Below are 22,207 nucleotides of genomic sequence, written 5' to 3' on the forward strand. Positions count from 1 at the left end.
GAAGCTGAGTTATGACAATATGAAAACTCAGATCAAGGGCCCTTACTGCAAAATCAAAACTATAGAACTATTAACCCAGCTTGTCTAAAAATCCTGTGATCATTCAAATTTCAGTCAAGGGACTTCAGCAGATTAACTGAATGATGCCACAAGCTTTGCTACGCTACGCAGTGTTAGGACTGTCACCTACAGGGCACTGCAACAATTCCCTCTACCACTGCTTTGTCTATAGGATCGTATGGGGATGTCCTCAGTGATCTTTAAAGCTAGAATCAAGAAGTTTTGAATTCTAATTCTCTGGGGTTGCCATACTGCATTATCACACATACATCATCTATCAAAATGCAAGCGTATCTTCTGCAAATGGAACCTGACCTGCCACTGAGTAGAGATCCAGAGATCTTAGGGCCACCGTGACCTTTGGCCACTGGGCAACAAACCTTGTGGGCTGTGCATAAAACCATAAAACCTGCGATGAAACTGTCCAACACCTCAGAAAGCAGAAAAAAAGCCCACTTTAAAGCACTTGGAAAAAGTGAAAGGACTTAGACAAATGTCATGGGGCATCCAGCTTGCATTTTGATGAAACATTTTCAAGGAAGGAAGACATCATGCGCCTCTGACTCCCCAGCACAATGAGTGGCAGTGTCTACATCCCTGAAGAGTTTGCCTCCACTAAGAGAAGGGAAAACTGTTCCTGCAGGAGTTGTTGGGCCAAGCAGTCACTCCCAAATGCTTCAGAGTCCCTCAAGTCCCCAGCAGAAAAACTCAGAACAATCCAGAATTAGTCCAATTAGACAAGTTTGAAGGTCCATTTTATGAATGAGTTAATTCAACAAAAAAAGCTAGGAGAGCCACATCTTGCATTACTGCCAAAAGGGCTGTCCCAGTGAGCTTGTGGTATTTCTGTTGTGTCTAACACGGCTCCAGCTGGGGCCATTCCCTCCCTCCTCTCTCAAGCTGACTTAGCATCCCCAGCCAGCCCGCTAAAAATTGCCTGGCCAGGCAATCCCTACAGACGGAACGCAGGGTACAGCAAACAGAGGCGTGCATGACACAGCACCATGTGTTTTAATCCAGTAACACAGTCCTTGCTCAATTACCAGCAGTATTTGGAAAAGTGGCACCCATGCCTTACTCCAGTAGCAACAGCAAAACCAGTAACATTGAGCCACAGTTCACAAAACAGTGCATCCAGAAAGTAATGCTGCATGCAACCACAGATACCCGTGACTGCAGTCTATTGGTGACCTCTGAGAACTGTTTTTCCTTTGCCAAGCATCAGCTTGTTCCACATGCACCTTGACCTGGGTGAAGGGGAGCATTCATTGCCCTGAGCTGACATAAACCAAATCACCACTTTTCTGTCAAAGTCCTTCATATCAGTGCAAAACAACACAGTGTTCTTTGAACTATATAATAGAAAGTGTTATGCAGTGATTAAATGTTAAAGAAATAACACAAACTTGCACATTGTCTTTAATTTTTGTATGCTAATCATATAAAAGCCAATGAAAAAGCTCATGTAGAAGTATTTATTTGTATAGATTCTATTAAAATTTACAGCTAAACTTCAATAACTTCAATGACATTAAATATCCACAACTTCTTTTAATACTTGAGTTTATTGCTGTATTTTAAAGCATATAATTAGCATTCAGACACCAAGCTATTGAACTGCACGTTTGTTCTGTCTGCCTGTAAGAAGCAGAAGAATCCTTCAGTAGGAGCTCTCTACAGATGAACAAGAGACTAATGCAGCATATGAACATTATCAGAAGATCTGATAATAATGAGAAGAATACTCTAATACACAGGTTAGAACAAGCAGAGGGGTTCATGACTTTTGGTAGCTACTTAACACTTACAATCAAAACAGCACTTCGATATTCAAAAATACTAAAGCACCAAGAGTGAACATCTCCAATAGTTAAAATGTCAAGGTCACTCGATGCTATACCGAGGGCCAAAACTTTTCTTTCCTTCATAATTCTAGGGGTTTATTTATTTATCAGGTTGGAAAATCTACATATCCTGGCCAATCCATGCTGTCCCCACACTACCTCACCACTTCTTTAGTTATCCAAACTAACCTATTCTGAGGCCACAACACAAAGTGGATCACAGGATATCAGATTTTAAAAGACCATCAGAAGGAAAAAAATGTATCTTGATCCTGTTTTTTCCTAAATTGATCATTTTAGTCATACTTTACAGCAGTTGCATCAGAGCATCTGAAAGTGCAATGAAAAGACAGAGGTGTACAGAACCTCCTAAACCAGTTCTGTTCTCAGAGAAATACTTGTGTAACAGTGCCATTAATCTAGCTACTTGTATTGAGAACTGCAAGACAATGCTAAGAAACAAAACCATAGTACATTCAAAGAATGTCTTACCTCCACTGGTAAATACTCCATTTTAGTATGTTAATTAACCAGTCTTCCAGTTCTTCGCTATTGCTGTCAAAAACATACTGCTTGAACTAAAAAAACAAACAAACAAACAGAAGTTTTACTAAGACCAATATCTCTAAAACTTTTCAGTACTCATGTTCTTCACTTTCTTTTCCTGCGTCCTAATAACAGCCCCTACTATGTCTTCTCCAACAATCATACACATACTGACTACCAGCATTCTCCAATCTGCCCTCAGCTTCTGCACTGCAGTTTTCAGCTTTCTGCAAGTGTAGCAGTCTGATACCCGTTTTTCCAAAATAAAGTAAAAATAAATAAAACTTCTCCTGAAGCCCATGCTCTGGCAAAGCTGACATTGCCATGTTCAGCCAAACTATCCCTGTCTTCCCCAAGGAATTCTAAAATCCAGCTCCCAGAGGACTGTGGTACGCCCACAGCTGCTCCACAGCCTCCCCGATCTCCAGAGAGACTCTCAGCTCACCAGCAGCAACACAGCAATGAGGAGGTAGGAGGATATTCTGGCCTGAGTCATCAAATACAGCTCATGCCCCCACACAGTCCTACATAGCTACCAGGGAGGAGACAACTTACAAGAGTAGGTTAGATTGAATTCTCCTGGTAAATCTTGTGTCCCTTCTCCTCAGGAGACAAAGGGAAGAGCCCTAAGACCAAGAACCCATTTTCTTAGAGTAAATGTTACAGATAGGCTAATGCCACCTAATATTCTGAAACTCTCCTTGAAGCTTCTGCTAAACCACTACTTTAAAACTGCTTGTTAGGAATCAGTCCATCTTCCCTGTATTCTTAAACCATGAGGATATTTTTAAAAATACCCTAAAAAATAACCAAAGTCTCACTTTTATCTGACAACCTTTAGATTTTGGACATACACACAAAAAAAAAAAAAAAAAAAGCTTAGTTATCCCTTCTTAAAGGAACTTTGCATCCTTTCTGTACGTATGTTTCAGAGAAATACAAACACAAAATCCATCACAGCTTGTGCAGGCAACCCCTGAAACTAAATTGGTTTTGCCTTAGCTTCAGAGAAAAGAAAACAGAGAAAATGGACCATAAAAAAACACATTATCTGGATTTTTTTAAAATAGAAATTTCTTATGTATGTCATGTGTGATATTACATCTTTGATACCACAAATTATCAATTTTGCCCTCATAAAATCCTCATGCCATAAGGCTGCATCAGAATGGCACTGACGTTTATTCCGTTTGTCCAACAGTACAATACAAACTGTGTCATACCAGTTCTCTTTTAAAAAGGACTAAGGTTTTTTTTAAAAAAAGGGAAAAAAAATCCATGCAAAATCCTCATTATTTGAACTTGTTTTAGCCTTAGATTTTTTATATTCAGTGGAAGTCTCAAAAGCAAAAATATAGAATCCTGCAAATGAAAATGAAACAATATTTATTTTCCTCCAGATTTCTTCTAGCTGCTCATTTATCACAGTCTTCAGATAATTTTTCTCTTCTAAGTTGCTGTAGGATCTTTCTACACCTCCATCCATGACCTTTTTTTCCCCTCGTCCTCTTCTCCTTTATGCTCAGAGATCCAGCACCTGCCAACACAAATTCAGCCACCATCTATCTCTGTGCTGATGACTCACAGGTCTGTCCCCCCACCTGAGAACCATCTTCAATTCCAATTTTAGCTGTTTCTTGGACACAGCCTTCAGCTGAAACTCAGTGTGGCAAAACCAGAGTTCTTGACCTGACCTGCAACGCTAATTCCTAATACCTACCTTCTGAGTGTGCACAGTCTCTGACTGTAAACCTAGCCAGTAGTTTTCATTTAGTTTTCCCTGGGTTCTCATAGACTTTGGCAAGACTACGCATAAGACCTGCCAATTTTTCTGCATGTGATTAGAAATATGTCCCATCTACCCATACAGCCAGAACTCATCCAAGCTAACATCCTCTTTTGTTTTAATTACTGTGAGACTGAAAACGCATAATTCACTGCATGTATTAGTTCAGCATGGTGCTGCAAAGAACCAGCCTGTTATTTTGATCATTTCACCTCTCCCTGCATCCCCTGCAGAGAGAGCCTGAACTGCTGCATCAAGTATAACCCTCTTGTCCTCCTTTGAAATCCTTTCACAGATGTGCAGCACCCAGTATCACAGTGTTCTGGTTGAAGACTAGAGCTTCCCAGCACTACAAAGAGACCCTGGCTCTCTGTAATTAAGAAGGTGAGGAGACAGAAAAAAGAAATGATAATTTAATTTTGGATTGCATAATCATCATGTTGTAAAACAAGGAAACAAACAAACAAAAAAACCCCTTAAGTGGAGATACCTAGGATACCTTAATCGATTCATTATCCCAATTCTAAAAAGGCAACATGACCACCACTCAGAAAAAGATAACAGACTGCTTTATATCAGGATTTATTATTTAAATTATTTTTAAAGGTTCACAGTTATAAATAATTATATGAATGTCAATAACCACAGTTACTTAGATATAGTTAAACAATGATCTAATTTCATGGGCTCAGGGCAAAACTCAACTATTACAATTTTCTTCTTGCCTGATTCTTTAAGCTTAGATTACTTCCCAGACACTCATTACAAGGTTTGATTCACCATTTCTAACAAAGCTAATGCAAGATATCTGTGACATTTTAATGGACTAGATAAACAACCAGATTAATCAAGCATTAAAATTCAAATTTTCCTACTTTTTGCTTTAAATTTAGCACCAATATCTGGTCCTCTATTCAGCACACCAATGAAAACAACATACTCACTACTTTGAGCTGACAACTTGATTATTCCCACTGAGCATGGAAGTCATTAATATGTTGCATTTATTTCTTTTCTTCTCCCCTATTAATAGATCATGTATGTGATACAGTAATTAATCTTGAACATTTATTAGGCTTATTCCCTTCTTCCCTAGCACTGTTCTTTGTCTGTCTGACATATGACAGGTTATTTCTAAGCTTACTCATTAAAAAGTTTAACATGAAAAGTTCTGTGAGCAGCAAAGTTAAAAGCCTGCTTTCTTACTGATGTGTCCTTCTCCCTCCACCATGGTAACTCCCTACCTTTTGTGGCCCCTTGACTAGGCAAAAGATCACACATCCCACAGATACAATGAAGATATAGCCACAGCAACTGGCCAGCTGCTGCAAAACGGACCCCTTGCTAGCTGACTTCTGTATTCTTCCTCCCAGTATGGGCACTAACTTCAGTGTCTTCTCTCTTCAGTCATCAATTTACACTAAACAAAAACGTCATTATCTCTGAGATCCCTTCTCCTCTTCCACATTAGGCTGAATTGAGAATGGTTTCAACAGTAATTTGCAAATAAAGAGGAAACAGAACATGAGCAAACCAAACTGAATGTTTTATTTGCCTTTTACAAAGACCTCCCCTAGAAAGAAAACCCACATTTAAAAACATTATGATTAAAAGAGTATGAAATAACTGGCACAAATGTGACTGCCCTTGAGTCAGAACCAGCAAAATGCAGAATTTTGATGAAAAGCAATGGCTGTTCAGGGTATGTGCTACCACATTAAGACAGCCTTTTGTCTCACTTTGGTCCTGAGTACTGGCTGAGTGAGAAAAATGAACCAAATACTACTACACTCTCTTACTAAGAACTTAGCAGAGTGGACAGTGTAAATCACCAGTTAAGTAGTTCATTCACCGTCAAACTACCTTAACCACAGTGATGAAAATAAAGATAAATACCTCTAACTGAAGCAGAAGTAATGTATCTAGAAATACATCTGTAAATCAATTAATTACTTATTTTGCTTAGACTTTTCAATTAATGTACTCAATCTATCTTTTCCTAACAATCTAGTCAGAAGAGCAATACAGGGAAAAAAGAAAAATTAAGTGGTTACTCTAAATACTTATTTAAAGGTCTTCTAGAACTTTACATAAAAAGCATATGAGGATCTTGCAGTAAACTAAAAAAGAATATAAATTGCAAGCTGTAGTATTTTGGCTTAAAGAACAAATTACATAGCCTAATACATTCACCTCATAATCTCAAGAATTTATGAAGGATGCACTAGGTAAGAATTAATGAAGTAGGAGAGCAAAGCTCGCTAAAAAAATTTGATTCTGCCCAACTGAATAGGTTCTTCATAAAATATTAAGGGTCTATTTGAATGTACTTAAAACATACTTAATTTTCCTACTTATACAAAGGAAGAAAGTGGTATCTCTTTGAATTCCATGTCCCAAACAATCACATTAAATGAAAAATAACTCTCACATGGATGGATGAATTTGGCATTAAAATGTCTGCAATGACTGTTAATGTCATTACCCTGCCATATTTTATGAATCAGAGAGTCTCCAAAAGAAAGTTGTTGCAACTTCTCTCCCACCCTAAGCAAATTTACTGTCAAAAAATAAAGCTTTGTTTTAAAAATAACTGAAAATTAAATCTAACTGTACATGCTCAATAAACTGTTTTTAATAGGCAATAATTCCATATTATTGTCCTCTGTAAATAAAATATTTACAGAGTTAAGTCATTGTTCCAATATCTGCTCTGAGGTCATGGTTTGACAAGACAGTAAATACATTTTAGATGTGACAGGTTGATTGTACTGGAAGGCTTTATGCCAAATAGTTACTGTCTTTCCTCCCACAGTAGGCATTAAGTCAGTGCAAATGATGTATTGTGTACTCTTATTAAGAAATGTGATAGTTTGCCTGATTGATCAAAGTTACATTAGGAGATAATCTGATAGTAAATCTGATCCAGGATCAGTGGTCACAAAACCACTTCCTGGGTAGTTCCTGCACTAATATCATCTGTGGTCATAGGCTGGATGGGCCAACATGGGAAAACAGTGACTCCACTAGGACTTTCATACAGATGTAAGTTATTGCAGGAACACATGCGAGTACTGTATAAAGGCCTGTTTTATTTTTCAACACCTAATGTTAATAACCTAATATAAAGTCAGATGATTTGGGGCTGGCTTTACAGTACTACATCTTTAAAAACACAATTCTTCATTTCCATCTTTTTTCCTTGTGGTTTGGCTTCCAGTTTGCTATCATTTTAACAAAAGAAATCAAGACAAGCATTATAGCACATAAATTTAGGTTAAAAGTTTGATTCTTTGATTTTGAATGCAAATGATATCTAAAAACTCTGGAAATATAAAACACTGTTTTATTCTACTAGTAATTTCTGTCCGCTGCCTTTATTCAATACCCATCAGAGAAATGTCACAGATTCTTACTTTGTTCTTCCTTTGTTAACAATATTCTGAGTAGAGGTCTTTTAAGACCATGCTTGCAACTCTTCTGTTACACAAAACAGGCATTCATTTTACAATCTATATTATTCTAGTACAAGGTGCAATTTAGTTATGATTGTATGATACAAGCTCAAAGTTGAAGGACAATGAAGCAGGCTGCCATTGCATGGCTTAACATGATTATGGGAAAGTATTTCAGAATGTGCATTAAAGCTTTTCAAAAACACATTGTAGCAAACAAACATCCACATGTCACTTTGGTGTAAGACTTTCAGCTCTCACTGCTTGCTTATCCTCATACTGACCAGGTGAGGAAGAGACATACTTGTGTCTGCAACTTCAGGTGGCACCTCTAGCAACTTACTTGCTGTTTGCTTCCAAATCTAAGAGCACTAAATTGAAACATATCTAACCTTGTAAGTTTACTTAGCTATTACCAAAACCAGTAGTCAAGCACTGGATTTTAATGCTCTATCCTTGATGTCCCCCATTCTCTTTTCTACCATGGAAGCCTGGAGCAAACCAGAGCTGATCCAGCTGCCACTAGCAGCAAAAAAAAAGCCCAAACAAACAAAACCTCCCCCAAAATACAAAATAAAATTAAATTACTCTCTGTTTTCCTTTATCTGCTTTAGAAGAGAAGGGACTAAACACAGCATGTAGAGTACTGTGTGTGCTTTTTGATCAACAAATGCTCAGCAAAAGAAGTTTCTGAAGAAACAATTGTCAAGTAAAGAAGACACTGATCAGCAGTGGCAGACAACTGTGATGGCGGCTTGAACAAACTGAGCAGAGCTCAGCATATATGCTACGGGGAGAACAAATGTCAGTAAGCACCATGAGAAAATAGCACATTATACATCAAGAGCAGCTAAGTCTTTAAAGGATTTCCCTCTGCTACTCTTGGAGACTTGCTCCCACCCACCGCACAAACAGCCATCTCTGCAATTGTGCTGGCAATTGTGGGGGTGCAAAAAACCCATCACCACCAAAACAAACCTCTACAGGTATTTTGGAGGTTACTTCTTAAGTTTTTTGGGTTTAGGTTTTTTTTTTTTTTTTAATTTAAACTGCGACATTTCACTGATTTAAATACAGCACAGCTCCACAAACAGCTGCACTGATACATCTTAAAGGGTATGCCAACATCTAACCCTGAAGAAGTGAGCAAGGGCACAGCAAGAATTTAAGCCAACTTTGCCCGTGAAACGACACGAAGTCTTTCATGCCAGCAACAGCTTCAGAAGTTTCTGCCCCAGGTGCTCATTCCCATCTTCACAGCATCAGTACATCGCCCCCACAACACTGCCAACACAGTGCTCATGGGACAGCATTTTAAAATGAATTAGTTACCATTTTAGAATAATCTATTTTTGCAGGGCTTGATCAAATCACTTCCTTATCCTGTTTCAAAGCACAGCTCCACAAATAGTAATGCCATCACAGCGATGGGGAAGGGGAGGTGAGCAGCAGCATGGCACAGCGGTTCCTCTGGCTAGCTGTCCCCCCAGCGCACCCATCTCCTTAAGCCACGGCCTCAGCATAACAACGCAAAGGTGTTTCAGTGGCAGGGTGAGAGAAATTGCCCCTTCTCATGGCCATTCCTGAGGTAAAACACCCTCCATTCTTTCCTTATATTCACTTCAGAAGTTGAAAGAGGAAGGAGACAGTACTCCTCCCCAGCCCAGGAAGGACACAGCCCCAGAGCCCAAGCCCCATCCCAGCCTAACCTCTCCCCTGCTCAGCCCAGCGTGTCCTGCTCCCTCCTCACAGGCCTAGCTTCCCAGGGAGGAAGCTTTCCCAGGAACCCCCCCAGCCAACCCAGTCCAGGGGTATTTCTTTCCCAAAGGAGGCACAAGGGGCTGGAAAGCCCAGCAGCTTCCAGCAGCTCTCTGCCTCAACAGGCCCAGAGATGTGCTCTGCTTGCAGAGTTATCGACTGACAGATCTGGTGTTGGGGGACAGGAAAAATTTGTGCTGAAGAAAAGCTAACTTCTGCTCCCTGTCATGGAGGAAGAGACAGACAGAGCCACCCTGGTCACTACAGCCTGCAACCCTCACAGCACTGGCATCACTTCCCCCCCTCACGACAGCGCCAAAACAAAAGGTATTTAAAGAGTCCCTATTAAACAGACAAATATAGCAGCCTTATCAAATTCAAGTTTTGCTTTTGTTTATTTTGCAAGTTGAAGGCTTTATGCCCCTCTTGCCTCCCCCTCCCCACATGGCATTTAACTGACAAAACAACGCTGATGTGTGAGAAACCGCCAAAAAAAAATGACACAAACCTAAAATGGCATGGCTCTGTTTCCGAAATAACACATTCAAAATAAAACAAGTCTAATGATCACCTTCAGTAGCTTCAACGGGTAAACTTGATGGGTTACATCACAACAAAGCAGTAAACGGATTTTTGAATTAGCTTGAATCGTCATCAGTGCTATTTAAACAATTTTTGACAATGTTTTATATGGAACAGTTTTGTTCACTTCTCCTACCATTTACTTGTCATTTTTAGTTAGAAATTCTGGTACTAGAGTTTCATTACCATTAAATCCCTCATATGCTGCTTTCAAGTTTGCTACAACTACAATAAGCAATAACACCTATTAAATACAACATAACACACACAGGGGAAAAAAGCCCCAAAACCAGGAACCAAAGTCATCAGAAGCTTTCCCCACCCTGCCAACAGAACAGCTGCTTTGTTTTCAAACAGGTCCTCGTTCCCTCCTGTACTGACAGGTGACCATACTGACCAGCCATGAAAATTCATCTTTCCATCTAAACTCCATCAGTTTTTACACCTTTCCTGAGTCAAAATGTACATATCTATTAGAGCTTCTAGTCACCAACCCAAATTCAGACCAAACGTTTATAGCATTAGCTGGCATTCAAATTAATTTCAGAGCCATACAACGTACTTTCCACAGAAGAGGTCATACCTTAAAAACATGCAGAGTAAAATCAGTAGCAGTTAAAACCTGCTGGCTCAGAGCTCCTGCTCCAGCACCAAGGGCTTTCATTAGAAAAAGAAGTCCAGTCTGACAAGACGGCTGAAAACTTAGAGATCTAAGTCTTGACTTCCACCTTTAGGTCTAGTATTGACCTCAACCATTATAAGGTTTTTTCCTCTACGCTGTTTCACATGTAAAGCAGTAAAACCTATGCTTTCTACGATCCATGCCTTATTGTTTTGGCACTTCAAATATCCTCAATACCTTGGCACATTTTGATCTGAATTATTTCACTGAGGTGAGAGATTTAAGGCCAGAAGTGCATGCAACCGTAGGGTCTAGAATTCACAGAATCAGAATACCAAGTTGGAAGGGACCTCAGGTATCATCTGGTCCAACCTTTCTTGGCAAAGGCACAGACTAGACAAGATGGCCCAGCACTCTGCCCAGGTGAATCTTAAAAGTGTCCCATGTTGGGGAATCTACCACTTCCCTTGTGACATTATTCCAATGGCTGATTGTTCTCAGTGTGAAAAATTTTCCTCTTGTGTCCAAACGGAATCTCCCCAGGAGTAACTTGTACCCATTACCCCTCATCTTCTCCCTGTGACTCCTTGTAAAAAGGGAGGCTCCATCTTCTTTATAGCCACCCTCAAAATACTGAAACATGGCAATAAGGTCTCCCCTAAGCCTTCTCTTCTCAAGGCTGAATAAGCCCAGTTCTCTCAGCCTTTCCTCATATGTTGGGCTTCCCAGTCCCTTGATCATCTTTGTGTCCCTTCTGTGGACCCCCTCCAGCCTGTCCACATCTTTTTGCACAGCAAGGACCAAAACTGAACATGGTATTCCAGGTGTGGTCTGACAAGCACTGAGTAAAGTGGAATAATGACTTCTTTATCTCTGCTGGTAATGCCCTTGTTGATGTAACTCAGCATCTTGTTGGCTTGCTTTGCTGCTGCAGTACACTGTTCACTCATGCTGAGCTTGTATAATTATCTAATAGTTGGTATAATCTCAGAGTTTGCCTCAAAAAATCTTTAATATATATATATATAATATGCATTTATAGAAAACTAGATGGCCACATATAAATAGGCAGACAAGCAATACATACTGTACTTTAAAAGTACTAGATATGCAAATACCTCTACTACTAAAAGACAGCAGCATTAATTATGCTGTTTAGATGGATTTTTTTAACATGGAAATATACAATCATTATGCAGAAAAATCATCAAGTGACAACTGAATTGACAGCCTGGGAAAAAAGTGCAGTTCCTTTGAATAACGCAGAAGAGCAAATACTATTACATTTCTCTTGTAAGTTTAAATAGAAGATAAAAGATATACTGCAGGCCATTCTGATACCAAAATTTAAAGGGAAAATCTTGCTTAGTAACATTAGAAAATCATCTAAAGCATACAGAGAATTGAGTTTATTTTATAGCTGGAAAGCTTGATAAGCTTATCTAGCTTGACATCCTGTATGCAACAAGTAATGAATGATCTAAGTCATGATCAGTAACAAGGATAGATTCATGAGGTTACAACACATGAACAAGGTTGTGAATATAGTAAGCAGAGCTAGATCTAAAAAACAAGCCCGTTTATTATTTCAAAATGTTACAAGTCAAGCATAAGGCTTCCTCCTGCATAACTGATGAATACTGTAGATTTTTTTCTTCTTAATTCTAAGAACTTGGGGGTGTGGTGTGCACAGGTTTGAGATTTATTTTATAAATGAGATTCAGCAAACTATATACACATATGTATAGACGTATATATACAGGTATATATATGTATAATTATATAGTATTATATATATACAAATATATGTTTAAGTATATGACATTAGAGGTAACAAATTTGGAACTTTTCACTTGAAAATTAAAAATGGTAAAAAGTACATGTTTTCAATTTTCCTGATACAAGCCATGCAATTCAGAAACGAGGAAATTTTAAATTTATTTTTAGTAAGAAATATTCATAAGGGAGACTGTGTCTTGATTCCAACAAAACTGCTTGCAAAATATAAATTTCAAGATTCTTAGCACTGAAAATGTTCCCAATTCCAAAACCTCTAAAGAAAATCCATTAAAAAAAAAGATGGCACTGAAATCATCTAACGAAAAATAGAACTGATGTCATTTCAATCTGCTTTAGCGTTTTCAACTTCTTTCCTGCTTCTAAGTTGAACTCTGCGAGGTTTCATTCTGCTCCTTATTTCTCTGCCTGTTCTTTCCAAGAATAGTGCTGTCACCGACTTCCTGCTTGAAGTAAACACAATTTGCTCACCTGACTTCTCCCCGACCCCAAACTATGGCACTTATTTCCTCCTTTTCAGATTTTTTTCTTGTATACTCTTTGTTGTATACTCTTGTTACCACAAATGTTCCATGTATTGTTCTTTGAGGAAGACAATTTGTACGACAGACTTCTACAAATATCTGTGACACCACATTACTAACACTATCAACTGATTTTGCTAGAAATTAATGCATAAATATTTAACCGTCATGTTCATACTTCTACAGTGACATAGTTTTCCATACACAAAACTTCATGAGATGTATCCCATGAATGAATGTGATCAAAAGGTGCTCAGTAAAATGCTAGAGTAGGCCAAAATCAGCAGATGTTTAAGAAACATAAAAGCACATCTTGCCACACAGAAAACACATGGTGCATGAATGCCGACAGAATGTAAGGACAAACTTTACTGTTTTGCCTAGCTGTGGCAGAAAAACACAGAAGTAGCATTTATTCCGAGACATAGTCTGATTGTAGCAAGCTCACAGGGACAAGAAAAAGCAGCATTTGAGTGGATTTAACCAAACTCAGTATCTCGCTCCTGCTTTAAAACAGCAAGATTGTGACTTGAAGGTTCCATATAGGATCCTATATCCTACATATAAAGCATCTGAAAGTTGCTATATAAACAAAATTTTAATTAAAAAAAAAAAAATAAAAATCACCTTTTCCAAGCTTTTTCACTAGGAGGGAAAATGAATGCAAGATTAAATAATTCAAAATTCAAGAAACTCTAAATTATGCTCCTAGTGTAACCAAAAGAGAAATTGAACATGCTGGTACTTCACATGAATACTTATTTTAGATACACACTCTCTGAGCTGATGGCCTGTCAGAGGTAACTGACATACAACAGCAGGCTGGCAAAACAAATACCCATCAGGAACAAACCAACATGCAGGTGCTACTCCTCTATCCTGTCATGAAAACAATTAAAGCACTAGTGAAACTGTATTCTTCCATATGGAGGAAAAAGGAAGGGGGGAACCCTCCCCAACACAAATGCAACTCTTCCACCTTGGTTAAAGAGAGAGAAGATTCTGCCAAGTCTACCCCACAGTCTGCAGGGATTGGGGCCTGAAAAAGTACAAAAGGATTTCAAGACAGAAAACACAAAGCATAAGATGAATCATTTACCAATCAAGAATGAGAAGCACCGGCCTGTAACAATAACAACTTCAAAACACTGAAACAAGGTCAACAATAATAAGAATTCACAAGCATTTATTACAGTCCTCACACTGAGGTCCACCTTTGGTACCAGTTTAACTTTTGCATTTGTTCAGCCCAGCACTCAGGCCAAGAGACACAGGCACCAGTAGTCTCAGCATTACACTAATAAACATTTAGGTATTTGTCTCCTAGGTTGGTATAGACAGCTAGGTTCTCCTCAAAGAAGTAAAATAACCATACAAGAGTTGGAGCTCAGACAGGGCTCCCATATCTTTACCTGCAGTAGTTCAAAACCTTGCCACTCACAGTAATCTGCCTCACCCCTCTGCCAGAATTTGCATTCCTATCCACCTCCGCAGCCAGCCAGATGGCTGGTACGTACATATCCCCCACTAATCACCTCCAGCACCCTCAAAGAGAAGCTCACTCTAAAACATCAGACCGTAACCTGGTGAGAGTGAGATACTGACAGAAACATCCTGCCACGGGGTGTTCACATCGTCTTAAAACCACAACAATCAAGTCCACCAGAACTTCGTCTTCCTCAGTGGAGAACTAGCTAGTAAAGTCAACAGAGAATGATAGAGAGAGCAATTAATCTTGATTTTCACATCTCTCCCTGATTGGGAATCATATTGGCTAATTCTTACACATGGGATAAAAATGCAAGAGGCAATCCAGTCTTTGGCTTTGGAACACAGGTACTTCCAAGGGAAACGTTAAAACCATAAAACCAGAGTGCCAGGTAACAGTTTCACGTCCATCACTGGGGCTTCAGAAGAGACACCAGGGTTTAGTTCTTCTGAAACCTGAACGGAATGCAGGGTGTTATTTTTGATGTTTTGCTGAACTCAAAACAGCACTAAATTCTATAGCAATGGAATTAAACTGAATGAACAGATGTGTTGGGTTGTCTGGCACATTTTGAAAATCAGTTTTGAAGACAGATTTCAGTTGCTGTGTGTGCTTTACTATTACTGATTACTATTCATGCCAAACCTTACCCAGGCCAGTTGTACCGACTGTAATTTAAAGCGAAGGTAACAAATCACTTTTATTAAAAAAGTGTTAATTTAAGAACAAAACTAGTATTTTCACATATCAGTCAACTCTTACCAGTTTTGTAGGACTGTATTTCACATATGTGAAATTTAAATCATTCCGAAGAATGAGCTCAAATACATATTCTGCAATTTTTATTGATTACTGAAGGAAAGACGAACAATTGACTTATGGTACATAACAGGGAAAAAAATGAGAGGCAGGAAAGAGAAAACTAGTTGGTCCATCCAAGGAAAATGCAGACTAAGATTTATAGCTGTGCTCTGACATACCAAATGCAGGTACTCAGACCGTGACTACTGGCACAGTCATATGAAAGAAACAGAGCAAGATGATGATTCTGTGTTTCATTCATTTAAACTATTTGCAAAGATACAGCCAGAGCCTGGATCTTTCACTTCCTACAAAACAGTATTTTCCAGCAATGAATTGTTGAATGGAATAATAAAAAAATATGCCAAAATACTTAATCTACACCTCTACAAACCAAGAATTCTTTCATCCTAAAAAAAAATGTAACATTACAGCAAAACACATCTTTCCTAAAACAGGTCTGGACTCCGGCAGTTATCCTTTAGCATGGGCCAAGCAGTTTTTTCTTCACAATCAAAATGCAAAGAGCTATTTTATGGATGAAAATGTAATACATTCCCTTCCAGGGTAATAAAGATCACACCAGTAGCATTCCCCACTTGCTATCAGTCCAGCAAACTAAAAGGCAGTGTGTGCGGACTTTGGCTCAGGCTTTGCCCATGTATAAGACAACATTAAGCTAGTTGACTGAATTCCTTAAAAAAAAAAAGGTGAAACACGGTAAAACAAAATAGACCTTTATGCCCATGTACTTGCCAAAATGTAAGACTTCAAACAGAAGTTTGTTCACCTTTCAATCAGAAAAATCCACTGCAACCAGGAGAAAGGTGAAGTGGGCTTAAACACTTCAGCACAGAATACCTCTTCAGTTATAATATCAACATGGCTGTAAATCTCCCCAATAATGTTTTTCTAAAATCAATTATGCTATGCAATTTCTCTTCAAAGTGGCACGTTTGCAACATGTAATAAGTTTTCAAATAAATGCTACTGAAAATCTGGCTTAAAATAACACAAGACAGAAAGATTATTTCCACGAGAGTGCTTACTGATAATGCAAATTCTGCTGTTAGCGTCCTAAGGTTAATTCACCCCTCCAGGTACGCTACGGACGGTAAGAGGAGTGACGAGCATCTGCTGAAAGCACGCACGGCCTGACCGCAATGCCCGGCCGAACACACTGCACCGCAGGGCCGGCGTTTGGGAGGAGAAGAGGCTTTTGCCCGGCTCGGAGGGGGCGAGCAGAGCCCGAGCAGAGCCCGGGCAGAGCCCCGGCAGAGCCCCGGCAGAGCCCCGCCGGGCAGCAGCAGCCGCCGGTGCCGCCCTCCGCGCACCAGGAAATAGCTGGGAGCTATTCCTAACGCTCGGCCAGCAACTTTCCACGATATTCAAAATAAATAATAATTTAAAAAAAAAAAAAAAATCCCCCCCCAGGGTTTCAAACCCTAGGAGAATCCGGTATTTCTCAGGAAGGCAAGGAGGGAGCAGGCAGCAACGCCTCCGACTGCCCCAGCACCGCGGCCGGTCCTCGGGCACTTCACGGAGGGGAACGTTATTTCTGACCTATTTTCGGCACCTCCTCAAAGCGATAAACAACCAACACCGGCGGCCGAACACTGACCGGGCAGAAACTTCCCCAGCCCCAACCCGCTCCCGGCGGCCACGGGCGGGGGGGGGGGGGGGGGGGGGGCGCAGCGGGCGGCAGGCGAGGGGCCGGGGGGAGGCCGCTGCCCTCTGCCCCGCGGCGGGGGCGGCCGCCAGACCCCCCCCGGGCCAGGCTGCGGAGAGCTTCCCGGCGTTTTCCTGCCGGGGTCGCCGGGATCTGGAGCGGGGAGGGGGAGGAGGAGGAGGAGGAGGTGGTGGTGGGACACGACACACGACACAGCCCGACACAAACAAGCCCCGCGCCCGCCATGCCCTCGGCGAGCACAGCAGAGGCGCGCCGGGCGCCCGCCGGCCCCAGCCCTGCCGGGAGCGCGTCCCGGCCCGCCCCGCCGCCCTCGCCCCTCCGCCCCGCACCGACCTGGGACACAAAGGAGCGGCCGCCGCTGCCCGCCGATCGCCCGCCCTCCCCGCGGAGTCCAGGCCGCGGCAGCACCGGGGTGGCGTAGCGCAGGCATCCGACGCCAGCGCCTGCTGCTCCCGCGGCGGCCCGTGCCGCCGGCGCCCGCTCTGCGCTGGGCGGGGAGGGGGAGGGAGGGCGGCGGGAGCCGGCCGAGCGCCGCTTCCTGCTCCCCGGCGTCGAGGGACGGCGGGTGCCGGAGCCTCGCAGCTGCCGCCGGGGGGGGGGGGGGGGGGGGGGCTGGTGCCGCGGCTAGGCTGAGGCCGCCGGCGGTGAAGCCCGCGGCCGCCGCATCCTCGGCCCCCTGCGCCGGGCTTAACGCGCCGCCTCCGGCTCCTGAGGAGTCGCCCGGGCGGCGGCTGCTGGCGGCCGGAGCCCCGGCTCGCCCCGCTGCTGAGCCCGGCTCGGGTTCGGGCTCCCCCTGCCGCCCCGCCGGGCCGGGCCGCGGCTCGGGCTCCTCCTGCGGCTCCGGGCGGCGGCGGGGAAAGGCCGGGGAGGGCGGACGTGACCCAGCCCGGCCTTGCCCCTGGCTGTTTCCCCCCCCCGGGGCCCCCCGCATGGCGCACACTGGAGCGCGGAGGAGGCCTCCCCTCCTGACAGCGCTGCCCGCCCTCCCTCGGCGCCCTCTGCCCTGGCCGGGGCACGGAGCCCCGGGGCTCGGAGCCCCGGGGCTCGGCTCCAGAGGCCGGCGCTGGCAGCAGCCCGCGGGGGAAAGGCACCCCGGGGCTGGCTGCGGGGCTCCTCTCCCGGCGGAGGTAGTGAGCTGCTTTTGAGCCCGCGTGGGGTAAAAGTTCTCACACCTGGGGTAAGACATTTCAGCGGTACATGATAACGAAATAGGAGTAAAACGGCTGTTAAGCATAAAACTGATAGTCTCTAACAGGAGGGATGCAGGGTGATACAGACTCATTAACAAGGGCGATGTGTAGCTGGAAAATTAGTTGGTTCAGAGAACTACTGAAAACAAAATGATCGGCTGTCTGGGAAAAAAAAAAAAAAAGTCCTCCTGTTGTTCTCCGATTTGCTTGCCTTCACCTGCAAAGAAAAATATCTTGGATGTGAAGGAAACTTGCATAAAGATAGTTCTTCAGACTGCAACGTGGGCTTCCCGTCTGAAAGCCAAATCTAAGCCTGGAGCTGTTTTGCAGGAAGAGGAGTTACAAAGCAGTACATTTGATTTTAGTTTAGGGAATCTTTCAGGCCAGTCAGGGGGCCAGCAATGTTAAATTTGATCTGTTAGACTTTGGATAGGATTCTTTCAGTGGTTTTGTTACCAATTGATTTAGCATCCAGACATGCAGACAGAAAAGAGTGTGGAAGCGGGAACCCCAGGTGATGCTGGGTTGGGATAAATGGCACAGGGATGAGAAGCTGATCACCATGGAGTGATGGAGACCAGCTTTGAGAGACATCCTTGTGAGTTCTCAGCACCTATTTGCTTCTGTAAAATCAGATTACGATTGTACTGATGACTGCCAGCAGAAATTTACTGCAGGCTGAACTCATGGCTGTCTGGGAATTTAATTTTTATAAAAGATATCTCAGTTCACAGGAGATTAATGATTTAAATGAAACTTGCATCTGATTTATCAGGGCCACGGGAGTGTCTCAAGGCTTTTTAAAAAGGCACTTTTGAAAGCATTGGTATTGATCCCTGAACCTGAAAACACATGGCTGCTGTTTCACTTTTTTACACTTGGTTATTTGAGGATAGGTTTAAGTAACCACATGGTCCCACAGAGTCTCTTCTGACATACCAAAAAAATAGTGGAGCAGTTTGTGCATGCTGACAAAGGGACCCACCAGGCCTAAACACAACATACCTCAAGGTTGTTTCAGAAATATAGCAGTTTTGTACAGAATGATGCTCAGCACCACATAGTGCCTGTGTCTCTCAGGAGCCAGATTTTATTGAAGGTGTTCTGGTTTCTGAATAGTCCAAAGGCCAGGCTGACAGTTTGGATGAGCTTTATATATTTGTGCAGATAAATACTTGTCTGGCTGGTTATTTTTGTTATTTTATCTCCCCTGATCCTTGCCTGGACTTCTGCTATTAGGAAAATGTATCTTGCAGGCTTCTTTCCCATTAAATGGAGGAAGCATTTCTTGGCAACAGTTTTCTCCTGATACAAGAAGAAAACTGGCAGCTTGTTCCCATAAATGGCAGAGCTCCCATTAGAGAAATCTAATTTGCTCCCTCACCAAAATCCACTTGTGAAGATCTATCATCAATCAGCCCAACTGTCAACCATGCACTTCTTTTGCATGTGACAGTCAGTACTCTTCCAGGATGGGGTCCACTGACCCCCCTTGCGTGGCTTTCTGGTGCCTCCTTGTTTGTTGATGTGAAGGGTGGTCTGGCAGCCCTTCGGGATGACAACAACCTTCTGGGGCAGGAGCTCTCCCAGTCTTTATGCAAAGCTGCCCGCATGTTCAGGGGATATTTAAAGTTTGGGTGCTGTGCATAAAAATGGCCACAAAATGGGTGCCCGGTTCAAGACTGGGTGCACTGGTAAGCATTACAGTTCAGAGATGCCTTGCAGGAACTTATGTGTTATCCTCACTAATAACTACCATAGAGAGGCCTGGAAGTAATTCATTGCTTAGGTATGACGCAGGAAAACCTAGAAGCCCACTCCTGCAATTTGAGTTCTGCCAAAGCTGTCTTTCCTGTGAGAAATTAAATTAAATCCTGAATTGCTGAGCATTTTTACAAGTCCAGGATTTTGTCAAAAGAATAGTTCATTTATTTATGTCTGTGTGGCTCAATACAGTACTAATATTGATCTGTATCCTCCAGCTAGTACCAAACTCACTCAGACTAGGAAACAAAAGCCATGTAGCCACCAGAAGCTGAACTGAGAAGCAGGACTGGGAACCCAGATATAATACCATATGAAATCAACTGCACTGCTTCCAGTTTCAGAGCAGCTCTGATCAGTGATAACCTGGGGATCTCTCCACACAGCTCCAGTGTGTAGTATAGCATGCACACTGTGGGAGAAGAATAACATGGTAAAAGGCCAGTGAGGCAGAGTAGAGCTGCATAAATCTTGGAAAACTGGGTGAAGCTTAATCTTGATTCCTGGGAGAAGAAAACACAATGGATATTCTGGAAAGGAAGCTTCGTAACAGTGTGCACAAGTGGCTGGTGTGTCAGGAGGCCATCCAAGAAGAGTCTGGAGTAGACAGACTGAGAGAAAGCAGTTTTTCTGAGAAATCTATATAGGTGTAAAAAGAGGGAGGTTGAATCTCAGAAAAATTAACAAAGAAGAAAAAATTTGACATAGAATAGGATGACAAAGATTGCCAAATTTTGAGTCAATGTTATATCACAGGGATGGTTCATGTATTACTGTGTCTAGGATTTAAAAGTGAGTAAGTATGAGTGGAGGAACGATTCCTGTCAGAGAAGCAGCTGTTGATTGTGCTTCTTTGCTGTCAAAATATGGAAAAATGCTGAATGAACGTTCAACTGATTGCTCAATGAAAATAAAATTCTAGACAACTGCCAGATTTGGCTGTGTGCCCCAAATGAATATCCAGATATAGGATACACAGCACTAAGCATGTTCATTTTCAGATAACAGATTTGTGTGAAACATTCTCTGCAATGGCTTTAATCATAAGAAAACATAAAAACTAATTACATCTTGGGAGCATTTTGATAACTGTGTGTTGAAAACAGTGAATGAAAAGATACTTTTGTGTACTGCAAGGGATTGCAAAGTTCATATTAGAATATATAATTACAGATTCATAATTAAACTAGTATGCCACTAAGATAGAAAGCATTACAATTGCAATGTTATTTTTTACTTTAAAGAATTTGACCAGTGCAATCTAAAATTAGCTTTTAAACTTTATTAAATAATAAATTGATGCAATATATATTTATAGGTTTCACAGAAGATTGGTTAAAAGCTACTTTTTAACAATCATGATTGTTTTCTCATATGACAAATAATGGGAGTTTTTTCGTCATTTGGGGATTCCAAAGAAAAAGGGGGGAAGAATCACAAATCACGTATCCAGAACAAACTAGTGATATAAAAATATGGCTACTGAATTTAAAGGGTCAGCCTCCACTTGTTGGCAGAGGGTCTCTAAAAGCTGCTTAAAATGAGGAACTCAGTGCTGTAACTACCTTCAGCTTGCATGCTGTTAGGTTGATGCAAAAATAAGGAACTTGCTTTTTTAACGCACAGCATGGTAACAGTGATATAGGGAACCCTTCAAACCACTGCTGTAGTCAGTGGTTTCAGAGGAGGCAACAGGAATTTAGTTTTATATGCACTGACTTTAAATAAGGGACCTTCAGGAGTGGCTAGATACAGGATTAAATGAATGGACTGAGGTTAGGTGTTGCAAATGTGCAAGTAAAGATGGGAACAGAATTCATGCAAGGAGATCAGTTAATAAGAAGTTGAAGTTGTAGAAGAAGAGGAAATGATCCAAAGGTGGAAGTACATTCAGAAGAGAAAAGGGAAGGAGAAAAACCACTAGAAGACAGCAATGTGAAGCTTGAAGAAGAATAAGATTTTAAATACAACTTGTTAGTTATCCTACAAAAACAAGAGAAAAGAGGATATGGAAGAAATATAGTCCATAGGATATTGGAACAAAATACCTATAATCAGTTAGAAATGCTGGGGAAGACAGATTCTACAGAAAGAACTGCATTTGTTTTGCATTTCTTCACAAGTGTAATAAAAAAGAACTGCAAGTCAAAGGCACAGCATATGTTATATTGGTGTTCATCAAATGAAAGCCAATGAGGGAAGGAGATGTAAAAAAATAATTGAGTCTCTTAGCTAGGACATATGAAAATAATCTACTTGGAAAATTTGCATTAAAAACTCTAGTGCCAAGAGAGGCTAT

At 41.7% G+C, this 22,207-nt stretch overlaps 1 protein-coding gene across 5 annotated transcripts in view; it reads right to left on the bottom strand.

Moving 5' to 3' along the window:
* FAM135A (family with sequence similarity 135 member A) overlaps positions 1-17,782 on the bottom strand; it is a 91,807-nt gene extending 74,025 nt beyond the window's left edge. For 3 of the 5 annotated variants that reach the window (XM_042803240.1, XM_042803239.1, XM_042803238.1), the window contains exon 1: positions 17,288-17,782. In XM_042803240.1, coding sequence (XP_042659174.1) covers positions 17,288-17,384 — 97 coding nt within the window. In that variant the 5' untranslated portion in view covers positions 17,385-17,782. Of the gene's footprint in view, positions 1-2,396; positions 2,483-17,287 lie in introns of all 5 variants that reach the window. The other 2 variants (XM_033002826.2, XM_033002824.2) reach the window with 2 other exon arrangements.
* Between the last annotated feature and the right edge of the window lie 4,425 nt (positions 17,783-22,207).

Source organism: Tyto alba, unplaced genomic scaffold (genome assembly GCF_018691265.1).
Source record: "Tyto alba isolate M040663 unplaced genomic scaffold, T.alba_DEE_v4.0 Super-Scaffold_40, whole genome shotgun sequence".
NCBI lineage: Eukaryota > Metazoa > Chordata > Aves > Strigiformes > Tytonidae > Tyto > Tyto alba.